We start from the raw sequence: 13,310 nt of genomic DNA on the forward strand, positions 1-13,310 counted from the left end.
TGGAAGGGACTTAACAATGAATCGAGTGTTTGAAGTTTTGGAGATAGGGGGATGGATATCTCAGATTCATCATGAGCAAACATTCCCTTTACCTTACGTTATCTGTTTTGCAAGATTAGAGGCCTGTCTGTCAGTTGGCTCCACACAAACGTAAAGATCAGCTGTTTAGGACGCTGGAGACAGAAGAGAGGAGCCACTGCACACTTGGGATGTTTCCAGGTGTCCTGAATAATGTCCCAGACAAAAAAAAATCTCACTGTGGCAGTACCTCAGGTCCTGCCTTACAGTCTTCTGCTGCTGCTTCTATCTGCTGTTTCCATTTCATACCGTCGTATAGCTTTTGTGTTGCCCTGTCGAGTAGCTTCTAATAATGTGACTTTTGCCACTTTTTCCCTCCTGAAGCACAGAACAAAGCTTTAGGTGAGCGGCAGCCGCGGCGGGGAGGGAAGTACTTACACAACGGTGCTGTATTTACAGGGAGGGGTGATTCTAACCAAGCTTTATCATACCTTAATTATATTTGATGTGACCCAGCCCTTGACAGTCTCGAATCTGAGGTTGTCAAACAGGATTTAAATATTGTAAAGATCTCTGGGCAGTGCCCACAACTGAGCTGTATTTCACGGTGTCAGTGAAGAGATTCTTTGGAAGTGGAGAGAGAGAGAGGTTTTTCATGGGATTTTTGTCTTTGGCTTTGTGCACCTGATGGGTGAAGCTGGGTTGTTTCTCTGCTGAATTCTGCAGATTTTTCATGCTAGCAACAATGTGTAAAACCCACTCCAAGAAAAAGAGAAATGAATATTTTAAAAGTATTTTATGAATCTGCCTGGGGAGGGGGTTTCTGTTTCTTATATACGTTTTCTTAGTGACGTGAATTTAATTTCAGGGCTCAGCAGATTCGTACACAAGCAGACCCTCAGACTCGGATGTCTCTCTGGAAGAAGACAGGGAAGCAATCCGCCAGGAAAGAGAACAGCAGGCAGCTATACAGCTTGAAAGGGCGAAGGTGTGTTCTTTTCCACTTTAATAATAACGAAGTTACGTGGCATTTATCTTTTTCCTAGTGCTAAAATTCACCCTGGTGGTTTATAATGCTGTCTTTTGAAGGAGGTTGGCAGTTGAGTCAAGTTATCTGCAGACAGGATGTTGGGGGGAATAGAATGTAAACAATCTCATATAAATGGGGGTGTTCTCTAGTGGGCTGAACTCTGCTGGCTTGCGTGAAGTTTGGCAGATGACCTCTGCTGGATTTTTGCTAATTTGATAGAATTCTTGATTCAGAAAAGCTTCCACTGTTTGTGATGTGTGTTTCTGTTTTAGTCCAAACCAGTAGCGTTTGCTGTTAAGACTAATGTGAGTTACTGCGGAGCTCTGGATGAAGATGTTCCTGTCCCAAGCACTGCCATCTCTTTTGACGCCAAGGACTTCCTACACATTAAAGAGGTAAAAACCAAGAAGCAGTAAAAGGGAATCTTTTTACATGCCAAGGACTGGAATTTGGTCAGTCGGGGCTGAGCCAGACCTGATTGAAAAGAGAGCCAAGAGCCGAGTGGAGGCAGGAGAGCACAGCACATCCCTCTGATTAGCGATGATAGGGTGGTGCTTCAGCCTTTCGAGAGTTCCAGCGCCCTGGGGTGGTTATCTTGCATTTTTTTAATGCTTAATATTACCCACTGGTTGTTGGATTTTCACGTCACAGGTAGGAAACAACATCTTGCTGTATTTTAAATCCCTTTCAACATGGTAGGTTCAGATTCTTTTCATCAAATGAAGTTTGTGATGGATCAGAGATTCCATATTAGAAAGGGATTCTATTGACCAAGAAGTGGAGTAGCACCAGGTTACACCAGATCTTCATAAAGCTCCAGATAGTCTTATAAGGGAGGAACTAAGACTTAGAATAACACAGTAAGAAAAGAAAATATTGAAGAGGACAGAGACAAAAATAAAGGAAAAAGGAATGGGAATATACGGGCCCTGAGTATGGCTTCGGTAGAGAAAAATACATTTTATTGCACGTTGAACATCTTTTCTGCAATTCTTTATCTGAAGTGAGCCCTCCAAATTTGCATAACCCCCTGTTGTTTGGTAGATTTGTACATGGGCTTGCAAAAACAGTTTTTGATCCCTGCATTCTGGGTTTATTTTAAGGGTGTTCAGTGCTCATTTGTCTCTCTCTTTGAACAAGTGTCTGTCATCGCTTCAGAGCACCCGTCTCCCTTCCACTGAGCGCTTCTAGGAGGAAAAAACCTGCTTCTGCACCTCTGGAGGCACAGATTGGTGGTAGAACGGGGAGGGTGGGTTGATTTAAATTCTTTCTCCCTGAGAAGGACACAGGAGAGGCAGTGGATTCCCTTGCTCCATTTTCTCAGTTCGTTCCATTTTCTCAATTTCTCAAACAGCTGGAAGTTTGATTTGGATTTTTTTGCTTGGATTTTTTTTTCGTGTCTATCTTTTTTTATTTTTAATATTTGTGTGGAACAGTGCTTAAACGCCTGCTGGGGAAGTGGAGCACTGAGTCTGGATCTGGCTATCTCTGCGTGCAGAACTGACTGTCCCTCCTCTTCCTCCCCCAGGAATGCTCTTTCTAGCCCCACACCTGAACTCCCTCCACGCACACCACTTTCTAAACCTGCTTCCCATCAGGAAGAGGTCCTTTGCCGGCACTCGCAGTGGAATGCAGACAGCTCCATCCATTCCAGCACTCAGATTGCTTTCTCACCTACCTTCCCCGACCTTTTGCCATCCACACTCTTCCTGACACTCTCTTTCTAGCGTACATTGGCCTGGGTAACCATTCCAGTCACTCTGTGCATCACCATTAAAACAAGGATTTGATCTCGGCTTTCCCAGGATGCGGCTGCCTTTATTCTCAGGCCGGTGATCGAATTTAAATTACTCTTATCCTGCTGCCCTGGGCATTTTTTCCAGAGAAGTGACCCAAGTCCACGTCTTGGCATTTTGTGAGTCTCCTTCCAAGACCTAAATGGCGAGGGTGACATTGCCACCGAACTGTAAGCCATCTGGCTTGCTGGTGTCCGTCAGCTCTGCTAAGGGTTTAGCGTAGTTCTTTTGCTAACACCGAAGCCTTCAGTTTGCCTGACGCCACGGCTGTAGCTCCGTAGGATTTCAGGAATGGTTCTCCATGCTGGAGTCTGGAGCTACATGGAAAAAAGGCTGCCAGAATTTGGGTTTTAATAATCTTGGGCTAGAAGAAGTCTGGTTCCGGATTTTAGAATAACACTGAACTAGGTAAGAAGCGAGGTCGTTCTGCTGACGGGATGGAACACCAGCAGTAGCTGATGAGTTGCTATCTTGGGAACGTGTCTTGTGTGTCTCATCTGTCTCCTACAAGACTATACATTATGTGCTTGCTTAAAAGATGAAGTGGCAACAACCACTGACAGTGCAGGAGAAATCATGGCCATGGCAACCAATCGGAACGAACTGTGGTCCTCCCACACGCTGAATGCAAAGAATAACATATGGGAGGTAATGACCTAATGCACGTAGCCCTGCGCTCCCTGCTGCACCGTTAGCATCCCTATTGTTACGATATTCTCAGCAGAGCTGACTCTGATCCCATGTCTAGAGGCATCACTCAGAGGTCTGTGACCTGCTAATGGAAGAAAGATTCCCGCGTTCAAGCCCTACGTTTAGAACCAAAATAGCGTGGGTGATGCTCGTGGGATTCAGGTTTTACCGTGGTTTAAATCCATTGATTGGTTTCACTGATTTACAACAGCAGAATGCTAAATCCTGAAGTATTTGTTCATTTTAGAGAACGTAAGTAGTTCTGTTGACTTAAGCAGAAGAAACATATTTAAAATTAAGCTTTGCTTACTGACATTGTCCAAATCAGGACCATAACAGCATGAAGAATTGACACTTAAAGAGTTGAAATGACGAAGTGATGGAACCTCTTGCATAAATAGCTCTATAAAGAGGAGAGTTTTTCAAGATGGTGGTATAAGGATTGCATTTCCCTTAGCTGTGTATGTTCCTATTTGTGTGTACGTGTGGGCTAATAAATAGGGTAATTTATTTTTCAAAGGCATTGAGGCTCTGTGTGTTTCAGAGGCTTCCATCAGGCGCTCTTGTCCCTTCCCAAACAGGACATGGTGTTTCTGTGTTTCTGCAAGAACTTCAGTGCTTGAGAATGTGGAGCTGAGAGAACTCATCATTTCTAAGAGGAGATTTCTGTGATAACTTTTTCCTCAAGGCACACAAACAGAATTGGTTCTACTCGTGCTGGTTTGAATGACTTGAAGGTCTGCTGTGCAACGTAACGTTTCACTTGAAGACTGAAGTACCTAATGAAGCATAGCAGAGTATAAGCTTTTCATGTATTTTTCTTCAAAAGCTCTGCTCTGCTGGCAGCCGCCTACAACACATCCTTTTCCGTGATGATTTCCACTATGATACCTCTTTTCATCTCTCCATCATTAAAGTTAGGCCAGGCTTTCAGTAGTGCAGAAAAATGTATGTTAATGATAAAATTAAATTTTGTACGTTCAGTTATATATTAAGGTTTCTTCCTGAAGGTGAAGTTTTCTTCAGCTGTCCTAAATTTAAAAGCATGTGCCTCCAAATACTTGAGCTGCTTCTAGGCAGCAGCACTATGAAAACTTCATTTGTGGAGAGGTTTCACAGGTTTGGTTCGAGTTCTGCCATAGCATTAGCCAGAAACGGGGTCAGTTCATTGGTTTCTGTCCTGTCTTGGGTAAGTTGGTCTGTCGTTATTTTTGGTGTTCGTTGACCTTTTCCACCACACAAGGCTTTGGCAAAGGGGTAACATGTTAATAATATCTGTACAAGTACCTGGAAGGGAGGAAGGAAAAACGATGGCGGTGGTGGTGACCTTTGGTGTAGACCAGTAACTTTTACAAGGAAGGAAAAATGCTGGGTTTAGTGGAGTTTGTGCTTATGGATAACAAACTAAGGGAGTTGCGGACATGGAACTGAAGCCAGTAACTTTCTGTGTTCCAGAAATATAATAATGACTGGTGGATAGGAAGGCTGGTTAAGGAGGGCTGCGAGATCGGCTTTATTCCGAGCCCGCTTAGACTGGAGAACATCCGCATCCAACAGGAGCAGAAGAGAGGACGTTTCCATGGAGGGTAAGGATGCTGTAACCTTTTAAAATAATTGAAAAGCATTTCTGACGCCGGACCGTATTTCCAAAGGTCACTTGATTCTTTTTTTATTGCAGTGCATTCGGAGGAGTGTTTGGTTTGGGATTTCAAATGGAAATACGTATTTGCAGAGAATAGATGCCTTAGATATTGGCGATGAGAAACAAGAAAAAATGTGTATTGACTTTAGGAAAGATCAGTAACACGGGATGAGTGGTAGTGACAGAAATTTCTGAAGGGCTGAAGAGTTTTACGTCCCCGGGGGTTTAAGTCAACTTGGTGCTCAAAGGCTGACAGATTTTTTTCCCAACTGTTTATGTTCTGAATGTTGTGGGGTTTTTCTTCCGTTTTTTTCTTTCTCTCTCTCCATTTTGGGCAAAACCAGACTTTTCAAACTTTGAGATGAGCTTTATCATTGGACTTTCTTTATTCTTCATCTTCCGGCCTGGCCGTTCTGTGTCCTCACACTGCTTACAGCTGGAGATTGCAAGTCCCTGGAAAAGTATAAACTTGGTCACTGGTCTGGGAAATAAAACTGATTTCTCGTAGTCTCAGTTCAGACACTGAAGTCACTCTTCTATTGGCTGAATGCACAATACTAAAAATTTCTGTTAAATAGTAAAAATTAGAAATGACTTTACTATTAACGTATTATTCCCGCTAATTGAAAACGAAATTTAAATGTTCACACAGATAATGAGGAGAACAAACCCTTTAGTGCTGCAGAGTAGAGACGTGAGCCAATTGAATCTGGACCGAATAGATAGAAGCAAGAGGAGCATAATTTAGCCTGTATAGTACTGTCAGGGAATTGGCATACTAATACACTTCAGCAAGGTCAGGAATCATTTCAAGTATAAACCATCTGGGGAAATGTTTTTAGAACGATTGAACAGCATTAACTGTGCTTTTCCCAAATTGCTTTTATAATTTTTGAAATGGCTTCAGAGGAAGCCGGTGTATCGCAATGTACGGAAAGAAGATTATCTCATTCGGAGAGATGGACACGGACAGAGTATGTAGGTTACTGTCTCAGATACAGCATATTAGAAAAATTCCCTGCTTGTGTCAATGGGTACGACTCCACCGAATCACCAGTTCTTGCAAAGATTTTTGTCTAAGCTCACCTATGGAGAATATCAGGAGTAACATCAAGTGTGGAAGAGACAGGAAATATTGTAGAGGATATCTATTAAGACTTTAAGTAGTCTGCACTGACACTCCTGGATTTGTATGATAAAATTGAAAGTAATTTATAATGATAAAATAGTTTATTTTTGAGCACCTTAATTTAGATACAGTTTTATGGTATCTGTACCTTAAGATTTGTTTAAAACCTGTGACTGGCTGTTGTACTAAGGCTCCATGAGATGAAGAATTCTAGTTTTGTCTGAGTAAGGTGGTAAAAAGTCCTCTATTAAAAAGGGTTTAGATACCTCCAGGGATGGTGACTCCACCACTGCCCTGGGCAGCCTCTGCCAAGGCTTGACAACCATTTCCATGAAGAAATTTTTCCCAATATCCATCCTAAACCGCCCCTGGTGCACCCTGAGGCCGTTTCCTCTTGTCCCATCGCCTGTTCCTTGGGAGAAGAGACCGACCCCCCCCGACTACACCCTCCTTTCAGGGAGTTGTAGAGAGCGAGAAGGTCTCCCCTCAGCCTCCTTTTCTCCAGGCTGAACACCCCCAGCTCCCTCAGCCGCTCCTCACAAGACTTGTGCTCCAGACCCCTCACCAGCTCCGTTGCCCTTCTCTGGACACGCTCCAGCCCCTCAATGTCCCTCCTGTCTTGAGGGGCCCCAAACTGGACCCAGCACTCGAGGTGGGGCCTCACCAGTGCCCAGTACAGGGGGACGGTCACTGCCCCAGTCCTGCTGGCCACACCGTTCCTGATACAGGCCAGGATGCTGTTGGCCTTGGCCACCTGGGCACAATGCTGGCTCACATTCAGCCGGCTGTTGACCAACACCCGGAGGTCCTTTCAGTCTGGGCAGCTCCAGCCACTCTTCCCCAGGGCTGTGGTGTTCACAGGGTTAATTACAGAGGCTTTGGTTTCCCCGTGTCCCTGCCTGGGACCTCTTGCTTCAGAGGAACCTTTCTTGCAGCATCAATGTGGGTGAAGACTCTCCTTTACCCCGTGGTTTCTCATCGCTGCCGCCTAAAACCTCCCGAGTTCACATCTCCGGGCGTGTGGTGTTAACGGGGCTTTTTCTGCTTCCGTAGGAAATCGAGTGGAAATTCTTCTTCAAGCCTTGGAGAAATGGTTTCTGGCACGTTTCGAGCCACTCCCACTTCCACGGGTAAGACAGAATTTTACTGAAGGAAACTCTTGCTATTTCTAATATTTCTATTTTAAAACCCATATATGAAAAAGGCGGGGTTTCCCCCCACTTTGACTTATTAAGAGGCTTTACGGAACGCTTGCCTGCGGAGGTGGAGAAAGACATCTATTTCTAGGCATGCGGTAGTTGCTAAGGGGCTGGGAAAAAATCTCGGGAAAAGTGGCAGCTCCCCCAAAGGGGAATAAATGTCCAATTTGAACGGGGCTGACCAAAAGGGAGGGGAACTGAGGGAGATCGAGAGTGCATTGGCATAGGGATTTTTGTTTGCCTGTGTTGTGGTTGTTATACACAGCCCGTGTTTTTTAACCAAATTCTCATTTGGTCTTTTAGCAAAACAGAAACAAAAAGTGGTAAGTAGTACTTTCACTTTTATTTCATTTAATTCTGATACATAATTCCCAGGATTTTCATACGGATCTTGTTTGGTTAATGATCTGAAGGGGTTGTTTTCTTCTTCCAGACAGAACACGTTCCCCCATATGACGTAGTACCGTCCATGAGACCTGTCGTCCTGGTGGGGCCGTCGCTGAAAGGCTATGAGGTACGTGTTCCGGGTACCCGCAATTAGTTAGCAGTTCCTGATCCGTAATCTTCCTTAGCACGTTCAGTGCAACTGTTTTATAATGATTAAAGTGATCTTAGCTTAGATAATTGCCCAAAATGTTGTATCAGTCCAAACTAAGAGCACAGATAGTGGTGAGGTGGTGTCGTGGTTTCGGCCGAATTTACCAAAACCAGACCCACAGATGGCCCTTCCCCCACCTTCTCCCCCCGCCAAAAGAGGAGAGAGGAGGAGAAAGAGATAAGGAGATTCAGAAGTTTAGACTGAACTAAACTACTTTAATGAAGAATTAATATTAAAATAAAAATAAAGAAGAAAATAATGAAATAGATATAATATTTATACAAAACCGTGTCAAGCTCCCAGGATGACAATCACGTCACCGGCAGGCACTGGGGAAGTTCCAGACTGGGCTCAGTGATGAATGGGAAATGGATTCCAGCTCTGGAGTCAGGAACACACGGATCGGGATCAAAGGCAGATGGACAGACAGAGTCCTCTCTGGACGTCGGCCATCGCAGGAAGGGGCTGACCCTTTGATCCCTCAGCTTTTACACTGAGCGTGGGGCAGATGGGATGGAATACCCCAGTTGGTCAGGTTTGGGTCACCTGTCCTGTCCACTCCTCCCCACCGATGTGACCCCTCTACGTTTTTTCCGTTTCCGACCCTCTAAGGGGGCAAATAACGAAATTGTCTGCCCTTGGTTGTTACGGCAATAAGGATAAGCAAGGGCCTCCCTGCTCACCATCCCTTGGCATGGAGCACAAACATTGGGCTTATCACTCTGAGAACGAGCAGTTTTCTCCACAATATGCCGTTAATTTCAGAGAGTTAGAGGAGGCCTGGCTGGGATGGAAAGTTACACAACAGAAAATTGGTTCGGTTTTATTTCAAACCGGGACAGGTGGATTTTTCTCTGCCTTGCAGCAGTGTCCGCGGTGTCTCAGCTGAAGGGCAGGGAACGTAAATTCGCTGCTGCTCTGTTTGCAGGTTCACTGCTTTAAACACAGCACACATCCATGATTTGCAGTGCAGTTATTCTTGATTAAATCAAGTAAGAAAAAGAATTTTGAGCACTTCAAGAAAAAGTTAGAGCTGTCAAAGTAACGAGTTAGGTCTCTGTAAAATTTTCACTGAATTTCACTGAATTTTTTTTTAGAGTTGGAAGGGACGGTATAGATCATCTAGTCCAACTCCCCTGAATTTTTTTTAAATTTTAAAATTGTAACATTAATTTGCATTAAATTTTAAAATTGTAACATCAACGTTGCATTAAATTGCAACATTGTTACATTTAAAATGTAAAATTTTAGTCAAACTAGCACATGCTTTGGACTTAATTAGCAAAAAAATTGAAGAAGCTTCCCTGTTTTTCTCCTTTTTTCACTTATAAAAATGTTGCATCTCCCCATGAAACTCTGTTGGCAAATGAAACATCTGGATTCTCACAGTCCTTCAGTTCTCCAGCACCTGAAACCAAATATAGGAACTAATTGTTATTTCAGCGTGTTTTCTTGACTTTTTTTTTTCTTTTTTTTGAGATTATTAGTATATTAAAATATACATGTAAAGAAACCTTTGACCCTTCTAAGTTATTCTCCTGTGCTCAGCCTGGAATAGGTACGATAACACGCCCAGAGAAACACCCATTTCTCAAGGCTGCTGCGGGTTCAAATGAGCATTTAACACGTGCGAGAGGAGCGCAGGCTTTTAGCGGGGCATTTCAGTGAACTTAACCATCTGTTAAGTGTTTTGCTGAATTAGGAACTAAATGAACATGAACATAAAATCAAAGATACACTTCATTTAGCTTAATTAATGTTGTTAGTGCTTTATAGGATATTATTAAACGTGGTTCTTTTTGGAAGATTACAACGTGGATCCATTATTGGCATAATGCAGTGTTCTTGCATTGGGTTCTTTTGGTGAGAATGATTGAAAGTGTAGTTTAGCAAAGCAGGTACATCGTGTGCTACTCTCTGTCTTTTAATTTTATGGTGATGGTTCTTGACAGGAGTAAATTTCATCCATTGACTCCCATGGTGCTGCACCCCAGATTCATTTGCCCAGGGACTCTCAAGTTTGGAGGGGGGAGAGGCTGTTTCTGAATACAGACCTCTACAGCTATGCTGTCCTGCCTTTGTTTAAGAAAATAACTCTAAACATGACATCTTGAACACATAAAGGTGTATAAATGGTAATACAGAATATTAATTTCAATTACAGATACTGGTCTGCATAACAGAAATGCGTTGATCTTTGCAACCTACATGGGAGAATTGTTTTGACTATTTTTTTTCTGACTAAATTCTGAAGGAACTGTTTTGAAAAATACCCTAGGAGGAAAAATCAGAGGCCTGGGGGATGTGCTGAAATTCCTGTCTAGACTGGCAGATAATAGGTGTCAGCCTGAGTTGTCCCCAGGACAAGGAGATGACAGCTCTTGGGGCTGAGCATCTCTCGGATGCTTGACCACGTTCAGGAATGGAAGCATCCATTTTTTTTCTGCTTGTGTGCCTCTTGGAGAACCATTTTTCTCTTCGGTTAGAACAGTCATCCAACATGAGAAAGCTGGTAGCTGAGGTTTTAAGCCGGTTCTAATAACGTTACTGTAGGAAAAAACCCAAATGATCTGCTCAGGCTGACTATTGCCGTGTGCTTCTGAAGGGCACGGCTACGGGAGGTGGTGAGTTGTGCTCTGGTGCTCCGGGGCCAGTCAAGGCGAGAGCAGAGAGTGACAGCTCTCGCATCCTCCGTCCTGCCTTTTGGAGAATGAGTCAGAAAACTTACTTATTACAAAGCCTGCTGCCAAGAGCGTGAGAATTCAATGATTGCTACCTGTAAAAGGGATTGGTTGTTGGCAGGATCCTTACTTTCTACTTACTTACCTCTTTTCCTTCTTTTGACTTCTTTTTCTCCCTGTCAATCCTCCCCGTTCAATCTCCCTCACCTCCCCAAAGGTGACAGACATGATGCAGAAAGCTCTCTTTGACTTCCTGAAGCACAGGTTTGATGGGAGGTGAGAAATACTGTCCTTTTCATGCTTTCCCCCCACCCCGACGTGTTACTAACATTTTAGTGATTTATTTTTTTTTTTAATGCCAGAAGATTTTATGCATGTTCAAAACTGATTTACTGTATCAACACCGAAATGCCGCCAGCTGTGGGGTGGAACACAGCTTATTTGTTACTAGAAGTGCATGATCTTCGTATCTGCTGTGTCTGTAGTAGGATTTCTTGGGTTTAACAGAGTAATTCTGCCCCTGTATCGTACCAGCCTGACTGATAGCACGTAAAAGTGTAGTTTTATTCACAATCCTTCAGGCATATGACAATTTATTAACACTGGATACAAGCGTGTGCTGCTGGAGCAGCTCAGCCAGCCCCTGACACCAAATAAGAAGTGCCTCTTGGTTTTATTTTGCTCAGTTTGGGCTAGGTTCATTCCAGCACCTTTTGTGAAGTTCCAGGCTCCTGTACAGCAGGACGTTCTCTAAATAAAACTAATCGCACCCTGAAATAAAGATCAGACAACAGGGTGCAGTAACGATGCTTCAGACCAGAAGAACTTTCAGAAATTGAGGGAGGGTTCGTCTCCTTCAGCTGGGACACAGAGGATATTTCCTGGTGAGCTGAGAGAAAGATAATTTGGATTTCTTTGCTGGGAACATAGGCTTGGTCCATGGCATCTCTTCCTTTCCACGGGAGCTCCTCAGTGGTCGTAGGTGTCTGCTGCATCTGTGGGATGCTCTGCCCTTCCTTCATCCTGGTTTGTCCAGGATGTTCTACCCATAAAGAGGAGCGTGTACCGTGCTAACTAGTTTATGAGAGTAAGTCAGGCTTGAAAACACCTAAAACATTGGCTCTAGGAGAGTGAAGACAATAGCGTCTGTTGTTTGGAGTAGGATTTATGGTGAAGGTGCCCTTTTGGGTGCAGTGAGGAGACGCTAGGGCTGAACTAACCCGTCAGCAGCTGAGACAAAACGTTTAATCATAAACTTCTGCGCAAAATCTTCTCCCTTGTTTTTAATTGCCCAGCTCAAGTGATTTTAGCAGATCCTACAAACGTGGCGATTGATTTAAAACCGGAGAGATGGAGCACCACAGTATGTGGCAGTTAAGTGATGGTTTTTCCGGGATGTTTTCGCATCCTGCCGGTGCCTCCTCTCCCCACTCCGGAGCCATGGGAGCGGAGCAGCCTCCGGTGCCCGTTGGCGTTAGGGGTAGGTACAGAACCGCAGCGTGTGTTCCCTTCCAGCTGCCGGCGTGTGTCTGTCAGCTTTGAATGTGCTGGTGGTAACTGGGAGTCACTGTTTTGGGTAGGAAACCACGGCAACGGGAAGCGATAAGTCATCTCCAGTTGCCACGACGTGATCGCTGTGAATATAGCCTTTATGAGGTGTATTTTTATACCCGATATGAGAACGCGCTCAGCCAAGGGCCTGATCCACGAAGACCAGCAGTGCCTAAAGACAGAGAGGAGAGATGGAAAGCTCACTTTGACGCACCCCTTGAGGCTGCGTAGTCCCACGAGAGGCAGGACTGCGCCTCGTCCTGCGCTCTGTCCTTGCCCCACCACGCCCTTAAAGGAGAGATTCTGCGTGGAGCGAGGGATTTTTTGGAAATCCTATTGCCATTATTGGCAACGAGATCAGGTCAAAGTATGAAATTTCAGCGCTGAAATAGTTAAATACCACTAGCAAGCTGATACAATCGACTTTAGCTCTGAGTAGCTTTAGGAAAATGAATTAAATTCCTTTTTGGGCGGCTCAGCTGCTTCTTGGTCCTCCTGCCAACTCTTACGGCTTTGCAGTCTTTCCCCTCCCCTCCTTTTCTTTTTCTTTCTCCATCTCTTCTGCAATTTTGTGACAGTCCCACGTTACCAAGAAGGGAAATGACTGCCCAAGGGAGGAGCTTTTCAGAAGACTTCAATGAGACGTGAACTCTCAGGATTCCTTCCCTTCCTCTTAATGCACTTGGCTTCTGTCAGCTCCTCCTTTTCTAACTGGAACATCCTCCTCTGGGCAGCGGGGTGAAGGAATGGCCAGAGGAATGGCTGGAGGGCTGTGTTGGGTGTAGAGGATGCTGCTGAAGCTCAGCCGGCACGAGGCGTTTGGGAAACTGCTGCTAGTGCATCGTTTTCTAAATGCATCGTGTTTAATCAGTGCACGTTGCAAAGGCATAGTTTTTTCTGGACATCTTTCAGCAACGCTGATCCATAGGATTCCTTCTTACTCAGGAAAACTGAAATGGTTCTTGTACCTGGCCCA

General features: G+C 44.3%; 1 protein-coding gene across 1 annotated transcript in view; it reads left to right on the forward strand.

The window, feature by feature from the left end:
- Positions 1–13,310, forward strand: part of CACNB4 (calcium voltage-gated channel auxiliary subunit beta 4) — a 101,575-nt gene that overhangs the window by 72,010 nt on the left and 16,255 nt on the right. The window contains exons 3-9 of the mRNA XM_074145975.1: positions 887–1,006; positions 1,321–1,443; positions 4,990–5,120; positions 7,359–7,435; positions 7,808–7,827; positions 7,938–8,018; positions 11,001–11,059. Coding sequence (XP_074002076.1) covers positions 887–1,006; positions 1,321–1,443; positions 4,990–5,120; positions 7,359–7,435; positions 7,808–7,827; positions 7,938–8,018; positions 11,001–11,059 — 611 coding nt within the window. The remainder of the gene's footprint in view (positions 1–886; positions 1,007–1,320; positions 1,444–4,989; positions 5,121–7,358; positions 7,436–7,807; positions 7,828–7,937; positions 8,019–11,000; positions 11,060–13,310) is intronic.

This window comes from Numenius arquata, chromosome 3 (genome assembly GCF_964106895.1).
Source record: "Numenius arquata chromosome 3, bNumArq3.hap1.1, whole genome shotgun sequence".
NCBI lineage: Eukaryota > Metazoa > Chordata > Aves > Charadriiformes > Scolopacidae > Numenius > Numenius arquata.